At 37.8% G+C, this 13,984-nt stretch overlaps 1 protein-coding gene across 1 annotated transcript in view; it reads left to right on the top strand.

Moving 5' to 3' along the window:
- The window catches only part of LOC122262844 (uncharacterized), a 15,937-nt gene extending 2,374 nt beyond the window's left edge, over window positions 1-13,563 (top strand). The window contains exons 2-13 of the mRNA XM_086549159.1: window positions 97-165; window positions 1,552-1,692; window positions 2,074-2,437; window positions 2,610-2,848; window positions 4,039-4,273; window positions 4,543-4,737; window positions 5,631-5,767; window positions 5,964-7,207; window positions 7,471-7,645; window positions 7,905-8,053; window positions 8,347-8,492; window positions 8,680-13,563. Of these exons, the coding sequence (XP_086405285.1) occupies window positions 97-165; window positions 1,552-1,692; window positions 2,074-2,437; window positions 2,610-2,848; window positions 4,039-4,273; window positions 4,543-4,737; window positions 5,631-5,767; window positions 5,964-7,207; window positions 7,471-7,645; window positions 7,905-8,053; window positions 8,347-8,492; window positions 8,680-8,783 (3,198 nt within the window). The 3' untranslated portion in view covers window positions 8,784-13,563. The remainder of the gene's footprint in view (window positions 1-96; window positions 166-1,551; window positions 1,693-2,073; window positions 2,438-2,609; window positions 2,849-4,038; window positions 4,274-4,542; window positions 4,738-5,630; window positions 5,768-5,963; window positions 7,208-7,470; window positions 7,646-7,904; window positions 8,054-8,346; window positions 8,493-8,679) is intronic.
- The last annotated feature ends 421 nt before the right edge of the window (window positions 13,564-13,984 follow it).

Here is a 13,984-nt window from a genome sequence, read left to right as displayed (position 1 = left end):
TATTATTTCCCCCCCTCATACACATGAATGTATAAATGTGTGTATGGGTGTAGGTTTGCTTTCCCTCTAACACATTTTCAACTGGTTTTCTTGCAGGGAACTTCAGATGACGATTTCTTAACAGAGTTGATGTACAATTTAGCAGAAAAGCAGGACAGAGAGGAGGTATTACTATTTTTTTGAAAACCCATTTCTCATTCCGAGTTCTAGTTCAGTAGCAGAAGGTGTCCCCTCGCGCCTTCTGGTACCACCACGACCGGTATTCGTGATGGTATGGAAGTGCTGGTGGCAGAGACCTTGGCGTAGATTTGGTGGGAAACCAGGCTCAGTGTGTTGTCATTGCGGTCATGGGTTGCCTTGTCCTTTTAGCCATGGAATACCTTGTCAGATACCCTGGCATTGCAGTCTTGGATTGCCTCTCAATTGCAGCCACGGATTGCCATGTCATTTTTTACCGAGGATTGCCCATTCATTGCAGCCTTGGGTATTTTGGTTGGTTGGGAGAGACTGAGGCTGCTACTGATAGCTTTTCCTCTCGCTCTCTCTCACCCTGCATGAAATTGTGGAAAATGTACTATATTCTCTTAAATCATAGGGAATATACACAGTGTATGCTAATTTTATTTCCTCTTTTTAGTCATATTTTTAGTGATCTTAAGTTTCTTTTGCATTGGTATTGCCCAACAATTTTTTGATGGTTAATTGTAAATATGCTCATATCATATACACTTGAATTTTCATTGAGAATAAACATAGTGAAAATATTACTTGTAGTCAATAGTGTTGTAGTAATGATGGTTGTAATTGGTACTAAGGGTTATCTAAAGGAAAACTGCATGGATTATCCTATGGGCAGTTGAACCATTCTAGTTATAATATGTATGATTGTCGTTTCACCTCAAAAAGTATGATGCTCGTATATTTACATGTTTGTATATAGTATATATTTCATTTATTTTCACATTATCATTTAGAAATCAGATGTGCATTCTCCTTCATTTTGTTGTCTTGTATCATATTTGCTCATCATTTTTCTTCTCTCAGCTTTTTCTTTTGTCATCTTTTTGTTTCCTTACTTATGCTTTGTCCTCCCTTTTGTTCCCTTATGTATGCTTTCTTCTTCATTTTGTATCTTTATTTGTGCAGTCTTCTTCGTTTTGTTTCCTTCCTTATGCTCTCTTCTTCATTTCGTTTCCTTACTTATGCTGTCATCATTTTGTTTCCTTACTTATGGTGTCTTCTTCATTGCATTTCCTTACTTATGCTGTCTTCATTTCATTTCCTTACTTATGCTGTCTTCTTTATTTTGTTTCCTTACTTATGCTCTCTTCATTTTTGTTTTCTTACTTATTCTCTCATTCATAAAACTGGTTCTGTTCATACTACCAAGCAAATCACCTCCCACAGCAGACAGCTACGATGTTCTCAAAGGGAAGCTTAGTATGGTTGGAGAACTTCTAAATCCCCATCAACATCAGGAAGATCCATTTTTAGTATACCAACATGTCGTTATACTAATAGGAAGCTAATGTCCCTTCTTGCTATCCACAGGCATCAGATGAGGAGGACTTGGTTGTGGACGAGGTCGTCTCGCTGTCCATGGTGGGCAAAGGCAGGCGGCAGCGCTCAGAGTCCGTGTGCTCTGTCTCTGGGCCTTGCGTGCCACCGGACCTCCTCCTCAACACTCGTAAGGTAGGTCACTGAAAGGATTTTGAGATGTTGTGTTAATTTTCTTAATGTTTTGTACCTTATTATTTTTTATTTATTTATTTATTTTTTTTGCAAGTGCTAGGATGACTTTTCTGATTAAGGTTTGATAGAATTTTTATTTGTTGTTATTTTGTTTTGTAATATTTACATAGGAATAATTTTGATCAGACACTGAGAATTGCAGATCACTTTTCATTGTGAGACTTTAAAAATTTACAATCATTAAGTAGCTTCCTATGGAATATTGATACAGGTTGCCTATATCTTCACTTTTACGTGAACAGAAATAGTGTGGTTATCTTTTATGGGTTAAATGTATCTCAATTTCATTTAAAGATTTTATTGTAATTTTTTCTCCTACAGGATGAGGTCGCAGACTCCAGTCAGGTGAAGGAAGAGGATGTTTTGACAGAAATTGCAGGTGTTTTTGATGATTCCACATTGTTGGCTGAACATCTGCTTGATACCCAGTTTAGCCAAGAGGAACTGAATCAGCTGGTAAAGGAAGAGGTGGTGTCTGAATCAATACTTTTACCCAAAGATGGCAGCTCACCTGTCCTGCAAGAAGAGGACCTCCAGTACTTGAATCTTTTAGAAAATGAGGCATCTGCCATCAATGAAAATAGTGCCCTGATTGACAGCCATATAGAAAATGTTGGCACTCAGGCTGTGGATACCCAACTCAAGGAATTGAGTCCGCCAGTTCCTACAGAAGAGCCACTTAAAGGTATTTTCTTTTTTCATTTGTTTTGTGAAGATTTCACAATTGATGCCAATCCATGATAAATATATATTTAATCGTGAAATTTTTACCTACATTTTTAGATCAGAGAACTTAATATGGAAATTGTGAGTCACTCAAACTAACTGCTCCCTCCCCCCCTACCCCTTCCAAACAGGTTTGGAGAATTCTAAATCTGTGGCTGACCTAAGTGGACTTAATGCTCAGGTCATTAGTGAGAAGGTGAGTGTGGTATCGCACAGGCGGGTAGTGGTCAGGTTCAGTGGTGTTGGAAGTGATGGGAAACTTGGTGGAAGTGGTGGTGGAAGTGGTGGTGATGGTGGTGGTGCTGTTGTGGGGAGGACGTTAGGGACTGCTGGAGGAGGGAGCATCACGCGCCTCACTCTCCCTAGCAAGGTGAGGGTGTGCGATGCGAGAGGACGCCGTGCATTCATCTGCGTAGATATTGTTTTCTTGTCCCCCCACACTGCTTCATATGGGGACATGAGTGAGCAGTGAAGTTCACGCTAGTTTTGGCTGACTTACACATATCTAGACATCTGTAGTTTGGATCCCTCACAAGGAGTGTTTAATGGTTTCTTTAGAAGAAATGTTAGCTAGGTTTCCTGATTTCTCTAAATTTTGGAATTCAGTGCTGAATTCAGTAATTGCTAGAAATAATGGTAAGTATGTATAGGGCATAAAAAGGTATATAGATGTGATCAACTCCATTTTTTAAACTTTAGAAAAAAATTCCTGGCATCTCTTTTATATCTGCACAACATTTTGTCTTACTCTTTGATTAATGTACCTTCCGTAAAAGGAATGGCAAAACAGCCTGCCTGGCTTTTGACAGCTTTCCTTCATTTGATGTGCTTAGGGGTATCCACACAACATTCGTAGGGTTTATAGATGTTTTCAGGCTTCATCTAAAGCATGTGAATGATCTGTAAGAGGACGTTTTAGATCATTCAGTTTGATAGCCTATTCGTGTATTTAATAGGTAACTGTAAAGAAAGTGAGGAAATCTCATTTAGAACCGGGTAGTTCTTGCACTTGATTTATTCATTATTATAATTATTTTTTTAGTTTTTGTAGAACTAGTTAGCATGAAGAGTTAATGCTTTGGTTTATAATATCCTTAGAATAGAGCCAAATTTGTTACTTACATATGTTTGCTTTTATTCAAGAAGGTTGAGAGAATGGATGAGAGAGTGATTTAGTTAGCAAGTGAGACCGAGTATATTTTTTTTCTGTAATAGTCTCCTTTATTAAAGATGGCCATTTTTAATATGTGAGTAGGATTTTTCCTCCATGAAATTATGATTATATATTTGGTTATGGTTAGTGAGATTATTGTTATTATTGTTATTATTATTATTATTATTATTATTATTATTATTATTATTATTGTTATTGTTATTGATTATTATTATTATCATTGTTATCATTATTATTATTGTTATTTTTATTGTTAATATTAATTTTATTAGATAATACTTTGATGATTGATACATTCTTTCTCATTCCCATTGTTTTTTTATATTTCTATAAGTACACAGTGTGGCCAAGCAATCCTACTTAATACATGCCTCTCCTCACTCTAGGTGAAGTCGGTCCAGGCTCTGCAGGGCAATCGGACGTTAAGCATTGACGGCAAAGAAGTGAAACTGCCAGCTGGCTCAATCATTCTAGCCGTGGTAAACGAGTCGGGATCCCTTGTGCCTCTGCCACAGCTCCAGGTGACACCACAGTCCCTGACTCGTGCAGTGAAGACAGAGACCCCAGAGAGAGGGCAGGATGAGGAGATCGACATTGAGACAGTGACTGAAAAAACTCCAGGTGGGTGGACCTGTTGAGATATATATATATATATATATATATATATATATATATATATATATATATATATATATATATATATATATATATATATATATATATATATTCTCTTTGTATACATTCTCTTTCTCTACTTGTCTCCTTTTCCCTCCTTGCATCTTTTTTTCTTTCTTCCTCTCCTTTCATGGATATTTTTTAAGCTGCCTAGAGACACCATGCAACTTTTTCATTATGTTCTGTAATACTAACCTTCAAATATCCTTCCCCAGTGTTGGAGGCAGGTGACTTGGACAGCCTCCTGGCGCAGTTCGAGGCCTCCGAGGCAGTCAACAAGACCTCGGGCGAAGGGGGCAAGGATGGCCCCAGCAGCGCTCCTGAGCAAGTGAAGGCAGCTGTGGGTTCAGGACCCCAGAGCAAGGGGCCTTCTGTGCCAGGTATCGTCCCCCTGGGCATCTCCTTTCCCTTCTCCTTCTCTTCTCCTTCTTCTTCCTGTTTCTCCTTCTTCCCCTTCTCCCTCTCTTCTCTCTCTTCTTCCTTCTTCCTTCTCTTCCTTCTTCTCTCTTCTTCTTCTTCTTCTCTTCTCCTTCTTCCTCTTTCCTCTTCTCTCCTCTCTTCTCCTTCTGTTCTTCTTCTTATTATTCTTCTTCTTCTTCTCTTCTCCTTCTCTTCTTCTTCTCTTATTGTTCTTCGTTCTTCTCTTCTTCTTTTCCTCCTTTCTCTTCTTCTCTTCTCTTCTTCTCTTCTTCTCCTTCTTCCTCCTTCTCTTTCTCTTCTCTTTTTCATCTTCCTTCTTCTTCTTCTTCTTCCTCTCTCTTCCTCTTCCTCTCCTCCTCCTCTTCCTTTCTCTCTTCCTCTTCTCCTTCTCTCTTCCTCTTCTCATTCTCCTTCTTTCTCTTCTTCTCTTCTCCTCCTTCTCTTTTCTCTTCCTCTTCTCCACCTTCCTTCTCCTTTCCTCCTCTTCTCTTTCTCTCCTCTCCTCCTTCTCTCCTTCTCCTCCTCCTCCTTCCTCCTTTCCTTCTCCTCCTCCTCTTTCTCCTCCTTCCTCTCCTCCTTCCTCCTCCTCTCCTTCTTCTTCCTCTCACCTCCTTCCTCTTCCTCTCTCCTCCCTCCTTCCTCTCTCCTCCTCCTTCTCTCCTCCTTCTCTTTCCTCCTCTCTTTCCCCTTCTTTTCCTTTCCTTCCTTTGAATTTTTATTTTACTCTGCCTATACTTGTGAATAATGCACAATTGATATCATTCTTAACACTCATTTTCTAATAATGTCAACCTGCTTTTGGGCTTGCATGTGCAAAAGAAGAGCATTTCCAATTGATTTAGCTCCTGTGAAGTCCTGATGTCTAATTGATAAACTTTTTCAGCATCAACGAAACGCAAAAGTACGCAGATGTTGTTGGAGCCACCCGTGCTGCGCAAAGGGCGAGGGGCTAGACAAACAGAGGGAACTACCAATCGCAATAAAATCCTTCGTGTTGCACCCCAGACCTCTTCCTTACAGGTATATTACCAGTTTTTACTTTGCTGTTACTCATTAATAGATTCCAAGTGAATATCTTGTCGTCTGGTAACAATAACTTATCTATCTTTGTGATTAAGACTTGTACTACCAAAATATACAAAAAGTTTCTTGTTTAAGGCAGTGACTAAAGAAATTCAACTCTAAGCCTGTATTTAATATTTTTCCTTCTCCACAGACTGCAACAGATGAAAGAGTCCCTCCTCCGGTAGATCATGACTACTGCTTCTCTCCAGACAAACAAAATCATGCTAAACAGGACTCCAGTGATAGGATGAATGATGAATGCTTGAATAAGCTCCCTGATTATTACACCACAATCTCGAGACGCCAGTCAAAGAAAGCCAGCATCTGTTCGGATGATGGGCATGATGATGGCGGTAAGAAGGACAGTGGTGTGGAGTCAGGAGATGTGAGTGATGCGAGTGTGGAAACGGAGGAACGCAAGAAGGAAGGGAAGGATGGGAACAGTAGACATGAGGTTTGGAAGAACCAGGAGAAGCTCAAAACTAATAATGATAACACAGAGGATGTATATGACAAGATACCTGCCTACATGACTGACATTGGCAATGTCAAACCCAAAGATGAACAAGAGATGAATGAGAATGAAAATGAGGAAAAGGATGCAGATAGCATAGTTATTACCAATAAACCAGAGGTGAAGAAAATCAAACGGAAGCTCAACCTCTCTGAGTACCGGCAGAGAATAAGAAGTGCGCAGAGCAGCACTTGCCCCTCCCCTAACCACACCGACTCTGTGCAGACCTCACCAAAGCAGGGTGACCTCCCAGTGTCTGATTTGGTCCAGAAGATGGAGGAGGCTAAGACAGGAGAGGAAAAGACAGAGGTTGCACCAAAGGACAATGTTGTCAGTACACTAGAACCAGAGGAAGACACAGAGGAAGGTGAACTAAAGGGAGATTCTGATCCAGAGGTTCCTGTGAACCAGCTGGCAGAGAAGGCAGCTGAAGTCTATAGTGCAGGAAACAGGACGCCCGAAAAGACAATGTTGCCCGTCCAGCCAACCTCCTGCAGCAGTATGGGGTCTACAAGTTCTCGTGATAGTAGAAGGAGAAGCTCAAGGACATGCTCAATGAGAAGGTGGTCGTCCTCTAGCCGAAGCAGAAGCCGAAGTAAGAGTCCTAAAAAGAACCACCTATCTCGCAAACACAGATCTTCACGTGGGAAGAGAAGAAGGCGTCACAGAAATTCCCACTCGTCAGTATCTCCACACAGTTCCTCCAGAAGAAGGTGGTCCAGATCACGGTCACGGTCCAGGTCCAGGTCAAGGTCTAGGTCAAGGTCCAGGTCCAGGTCGAGATCCAGGTCAAAGGGGCGATGCTCATCCACATGTAGCTCATCCTCTTGCTCAAGCTCAAAATCTAGGTCAAGGTCTCGGTCCACCAGAACACGAGACAGGTGAGTTGAGGGGTGAATTAATGTGTTGCTCTTTATTTAGCAAATGCTCTAATGTTTAAGTAGATATTTCAGTAGCTAGGGGAAGAAATAAACTATCACTTGCTTTGTTACAATTGAAATTGAAATTGGAACAAAATTGAAGTATCCTGTTTATTTTATTTTATTTTATTTTATTATTTTATGTATTTTTTATTTTTTTATTTTATTTATTTATTTATTTTTTCATAATGAAAATTCACCAAATTTTTTTCTCAAATCATCAGGTGGGGATATTCTCGTAGATTCTCTAGAAGTCGTGACAGAAGACGAAGATCTCACAGTCGCTCGAGATCGCGTTCTTCCTCACGTTACAGCAGAGTCACACGTTCACGCTCGCCTGTCTGGGGGAACAGAAGATCGCACTCACCCCCTCGACTCCCACCTAGAATAAGGAGACCGGTAAGATGGAAACGAAGCTAAAATGTCTCAAACTCTTTGAACTGACTTTGATTTTACAACAAAAGTCTCAAACTCTAGCCATTATATATATAATATTAGAGAAGTTGAATGTATTATTGGCATCTTTTCACACCTGGCATTGATTGTGCTCTGCTAATCTAGGAAAATGTACAAAGATGGGTACTAGTGGTTCTAATTATGCTACATGCACACACTCAAATATTCAGAACAGGTAATAACAGTTTTCACTTATCCTCAGGAGGACGAGGATAGAGTCAGGCAAGTCGAAGAGCGTCGTGTGATATACATCGGTCGCATTACTGAAGGGACCACCAAAGCAGATCTGCGACGACGATTCCAAAAATATGGAACCATTGTCGACATAAGCGTTCATTTTAGGGAACATGGGTAAGCATTTTGTGCTTAAACTAGTTTTTAAAAATTTATTATTTTTATTTATTTATATAAATTTTAAAGGAACTAACCACACTTCTTGATGTTGCATACGTTTTTAACTATTTCATCCTTTTAATTTTATATGGTTTTAGATACTTCTGATAAGTCATATCAGTTCTTATGTTTTTGTTTATTTTTATGGAATTTGAAGTGTATGTCATTTGTTTAAGGCCTTGTATTTTTTATATTGGATACTAATTTCTTCTGTGTATTGTATGTTTATTGAAGATACAATTTTATTACAGGGACAACTATGGGTTTGTAACATTTAAGAACAGGGATGAAGCTTACCAGGCTGTTGAGAATGGCAATGAGGATCCCTCACTCCCTCACTATGACCTATGCTTTGGTGGGAGACGAGCCTTCTGCAAAGTCCAGTATTCAGACTTAGGTAAGCAAATGGAGGCTGAATTTGATATTTTTATTGTCATTATATATTTCTTCATATATAATTATATTTTTTGTTATTGTTGTCTTCTTGGAGGGGGTCCTTTTGTCCTTTCGTTGTATGTTTTTAATGCTTTCTGGGCCCGTTTGTTCTGTGTAGTGTTGTTGACCAAGACCTCCTTCCGTTGCAGATGCCCAGAGCGAGTCATACATGGGTGGATCGATGGGAAGAGGTGGGGCGCACGGGGACTTTGACTCGCTCTTGCGCGAAGCCATGAAGAAAAAGATGCGATGACCTTGGGGTTTTATAGCATTTACTTCTGTAGTATCTGTGTTTAGCTGACCTGTAGTGTTGGTTAGGAACATGTGATTATTTTTTTCTAATTTTATTTATCAATGTGTAATTTAGTGTCAAATTTTTGCCATGAAATTCACTTTTTTTTTCTCTCTTTCTCATTGATTTTTAAAAATTTACCTGATACTCATTTTGGTCTGCCATTTCTTACTTTTTTATTTGCTGTTTATTTCCTGTTTTCTCCGGTAAAGTGAGAAGCACGTTGTTTTCCTACTATACATAGTAACTGAGAGATTAAGTTTGTATATAGTTTCAGCTGATTTTTGTTTCTCTAAAGAGCTTGTATATGAAAATATATTAAGAGATCAAAGTGCAGTGAGATGATGAGTGTTGTGTCCCCGTTTCCAAAAGTTCCTGAGACAACCAGGTCATTTAAAAAAAATTATATATAGCACAATTAATGTAATGGAAAAGTGGAGGTTATGAGAGGATTCCGAAACTTTCTGAAAAGGTTATTTTTCTGTAACTGGATCCACAGGAGGAGAATGAGAATAGGGAACAGAGGAAGTCTCCCCCCCCTCCCCCTTTTTAATTGTTCTTTCTTCGGAATTTTAGGATATTAGGTATTCCCCATCTTCAGTGCTGCTAATGAGGAAGGAAATGTTTCCTTTTCTCCTTTTTGAACATGTATATGAATTGCTGCGACTCACTTGTAGATTTAAAAAAGAAATTCTTCTCCCCCTCCCCTCCCACACATTGCTAACAGAGAACAGAGAAGCTAAAATTGGCAATTTCCTTGCCATGTTAAGGCAAGTGTGATATATGGCATTGTTTCTAAATGTATATTATGTAGATTTTGTTTATTTGATCAGAAGAATTTAGACATATTTGTATAGGTGAGGCTTTGGTGCTTTGGAGAGAGAGAGAGAGAGAGAGAGAGTGAGTGTGTGATTGATAGGTTGACTGTAAGAAAGAAGAAAGGAAAAAAAAGAAGGAAAGAAAGAGGAAAAGGAAGGAAGGAAGAAAGAAAGAAAGTGAGAAAGGGAGAAAGAAAGGAATAGGTGAAGATAGAAAGAGAAAGGAAGAAAATAAGATGAAGGGGAGAAGAAAGGAAAGAAAATGAAGGAAAGAAAAAAGAAAGGAATGGATGAAGGAAGAAAGAAAGAAAAAAGAAAGAAATAGATGAAGGATGAAAGAAAGAAAAAGAAAGAAAGAAAGAAATAGGAAGAGTAAGATAGGGAGAGTGAGCGAGTGAGAAAAAGGAAGAGAGAAAAAGCGAAAGAGTGAGAGAGAGAGAGAGAGAGAGCAGCAAAATTAGGAATCCCTTGGGGGGCAAACAAACAAGAAGTTTAAGTGTAACGAAATGGTAGAGGTACCATTGGCCTGCGGAAACCCTGCTCTGTATGGCGTTCGGTGCCGACTCCGGCGACTGAGGAAGAGTTTTATATATTTTTTTTTATAAGCTTTTCATTAGTAGTTGGTGGTGAGTACTTGGCTGTTTATTATTATTATTGTTATTGTCATCATCATTATTTTTTTCTTTTCTTTTTATTATTGTTATTGTGATAATATTGACATTTAATTTTTGTTCTTGTTAATGTTATAATTATTATTATAACATTTGTTCATTGCTGTTATCACTTATTATTGTAATCATTGTCATTAGTATCATCAAGAGGGCTCAGCAGCTCCCGTCTACATAGTTAATTGTGCCATTGTCATCATACCACGTATCCCTTCCTCCATGCTGTGTTCCGTAAGATATTGCCTTTTCTCGGTTGTGGTAGGAGGACCTAGTGACGTAGGCTACGTAAGTGTTAATTCCCGCCAGGAAACCAAAATCTTGTATACATGTTAGCGCCTTTGCTTTATGCTCACGTTAGTTTTTTGGACTGTCATTTTACGTAGGTGTAGAGCGTATTCGAGCTTATTGTTGTTACCGTATTTTTATTTCATTTGATTTTTTTTTTCTAATCCTACAGTGCCTGCCAAGTGGTTCTTACTTTGAAAGAGGAAAGACGAATTTTAATTTATTTTTTCTCTCTTAATTTGAGGAAAGAGTTGATTTGTATAAAGGAAAGATCCCTCTACCAAGTCCTGTATTACAAAAAAAAAGAATTAACAAGGTCTAGGATAAATACTCAACTATAGGATGCACATTTCGCTCTGCGTTGCTTTTTTGTTAGTCCGTAAGAATTGGTCATAGGTGACAGGGATTCACTCGCTTACTAATTGAAAAGGAAAACCTGCAGCTTAAACATGAGAGAGAAGCATTTGCATAAACACTCATTCTGGAAGAGTTTATTGCATATCATGTATTGAGTTTCGGTGTACAAGGTGCTATTAGAAATAAACTAGTATTCTGTTACTGAAAAGTTTGTATCAAGTGGTATCTCTGTGAGTAGGAAAAGTATATACAAATTGAGTTTGTGATTATGAAATAATGTTGATGTTTGGTTGGAGTTTATGTAAATAGTGATCATCCTTCAAAAAGGACCTTGTTTGCTAAAGGAATAGAACCACACTATTAATTCTCACACATGTGGCAATGCAAGTGATTAAGGATATTCATGAACCCATATGCACAGGCATACGCTCATGCACAGAGGCATACACTAGCTAGATATGATGAATTGTGATGTATGATAATGCCATCCCTTTCAACTTTGCGAGAGAAACAGAGAGTTACAACCATAGCAGTACAAATGGCTCTTGGGTTGCAAATGCATTGTTTTGCAGGAACTTTTTGCTTCTCTGGCTAAGTCTGAAGAGAGGAGATTTGTAGAAGGATAGTAGAAACTTGTAAGTGTATTATCATCATTATTAACACTTTGAATTTTATTGTTATAGTTTTTTTTTTTTAACCATCAAATGGTTATTGTATGTTGCATTATCAAGATCATTTCTTCAGGTGAATATTGTTACTCATTTGATAATTTTTATATGGACATTAAAAAAGAAAAAAAAAAGGTATAAAAGTTTTGCCTTTCTTTTTACTAGGAGAATGACAGTTTTGACAGTGCATAATATTATATGTATATTGTTTTGTTCTTATATCACTTTCTTTTTTTTGTGTGAATAAGATTGTGTATAATTGATTAGAGAATCTTTTGAAGGATATTATCTAAAGAGTTCGTTTTGCAATTTTGCTTTTTTTTAATTTTGAGAACCTAAGGAAATGTATCAAGTCAAAGTGGAAATCTAGAGTTGATAGCTTGTGGAGAATATCATTTTTATTTTTTAATCATGGAAGTCTTTTACATGAAGTTTCATTTGCAGCCACATGCTTACATAGTACTAAGCAGTTACCATGACTATTTTTATAAGATAAAAAAAAAACCAAAATGCTGAAAAAAAGGAAATAAAAAAAAGACAAAAACAGAACTCCACTGCGGTGCCTATTGGGCCGCAGAAATGGGGGTTGTAAAGGACGGCAGTGGACATGCGAGGTGGGGGGATGGTAGTGGTGTCAGTGCGACGACTATTTTTGTATTTATTATGTAAATGACAGCAGTTCTCAGGGGGTTTTCACTACCACTTCTCATTATATTGTACCTTTGTGATAAGAGAGAGGAGAATGTAAAAGGTTGTGTGTGATAGTGGATGAGGTGGTCATGTACTGTGTGTATATACAGTATTCATATATATATATATACATATATATATATGTGTGTGTGTATGTATGTTTTCCCCTTTATGTCTTGTGTATACTCCTTGTTCGCCCAGTGTTTGCTGGAGACTTTGGAGGGGTCTTGTGAATTAGCCAGATTGGGTTTTGCCAACGATTATGATGACGCTGAACCAAAACAGGTGTTTGTGGAGAAATGGACAGATCCTATTTGATACCGGGTAGCATGTTTCCGTATTTATTTCTGTTATTTATTTTTTTATTCATGTAACTGAATTACTTTAGTGCTCCTAGGAATTTGTAGTTTGAACTCTGTTTCTGAGTTTATTCTGTGTGTGTATTGAAGGTGTACAGATTTTGTTAGGACACTGAAGTGTACGTTATCAGTGGGTTTACTTGGATATAGTCATTAATTTTTATCTGTGAGCAGTCTTCAAGAAAAAGACCAGACAAAAGAAACATACTGTATAAGCAATAGTAGAAAGTGCAACAGTTTATTGAAAACAAAACAAAACAAAAAAAATGATGACGAGAATCAACATTTTATAATTTTTTACATGCATCTTTGAAGGAAAAAACACATTTAAATGGTAAGATGCTTTTCAGTCTTGTATTGGAGGTAATAATATATATACACATATAGATGGAATCTGTCGTAAATGTATAAAGAGCGACCGTGTGCTTCTTTCATCCCCAGATGAATCCACCAGCTTGAGGTATGGAGACTACCTCGGATTGTATATAGTAGAAGCATGGCGTTAATCGTGGCTTTTACATTCATTGTTGTTGCGTTGGCCAGAGAGAAGAAAAAAAAAACTTCCCTTTTGATAAGGTGACCTGTATCACAAACTTTACTTGTTAATCCCATGAAAATATTTACTACAGGCTATCCCCCTAAAATTAATTTTGTTGAACAGACAGGCATTGATGTCCATGAATTGATTGAATGTTTTGACAGCTTTAGTATTGTATAATATTAAAAGAATAATCTTCAGGATTATGATAATTGACGGGTAAGGCATTTTGAGTGTTTAAATTGACCTACACATGGCAACCTTCCTCCCTCTCATTCTGCAGTTGCATGGAAACTTACTTGTTGTCAGCCAGGGTGAGCAGAATGGTTTATAGTAATAAAATAGCAGGGCAGTGAAATGGAACTTTTATTTCTTATCCTTTTTGTCAGACAGACTGGTGAGAAGAAAGTTTGAAAAAAAAAAAAAATGCATAAGATTTGTATCCTCAACAGGAATGAGAACGAATGAAAATAAAACATTAAGGCGTGTTTGATCAACTGTTATAAAATCAAGATTTAGAAAAAAATTTTTGCTTATATGAGCTATACACATACTGTATAGTTATGAAGCCTTTGCTAGTAAGTATACTATACAGTCGCTTGTACATAGCTTTGATATGTACTGAATAATCCTCTCGATGGAGCTATCCTTAAAAATGTTGAAAAACATCTATTTTCAGCATAGAAGCACACACACATTACTGACTGTACAGAAAAGTTGAGGTACATAAATGGAAACACTAATGAAAGAAACAATGCATAAACCCATTGATTACTAGG

Source organism: Penaeus japonicus, unplaced genomic scaffold, assembly GCF_977035675.1.
Source record: "Penaeus japonicus unplaced genomic scaffold, GWHDUDI00000001_assembly GWHDUDI00000021, whole genome shotgun sequence".
Taxonomy (NCBI): Eukaryota; Metazoa; Arthropoda; class Malacostraca; order Decapoda; family Penaeidae; genus Penaeus; species Penaeus japonicus.
Note: the sequence above shows the minus strand (reverse complement) of the source record. Positions and strands in the feature narration are given on the sequence as shown.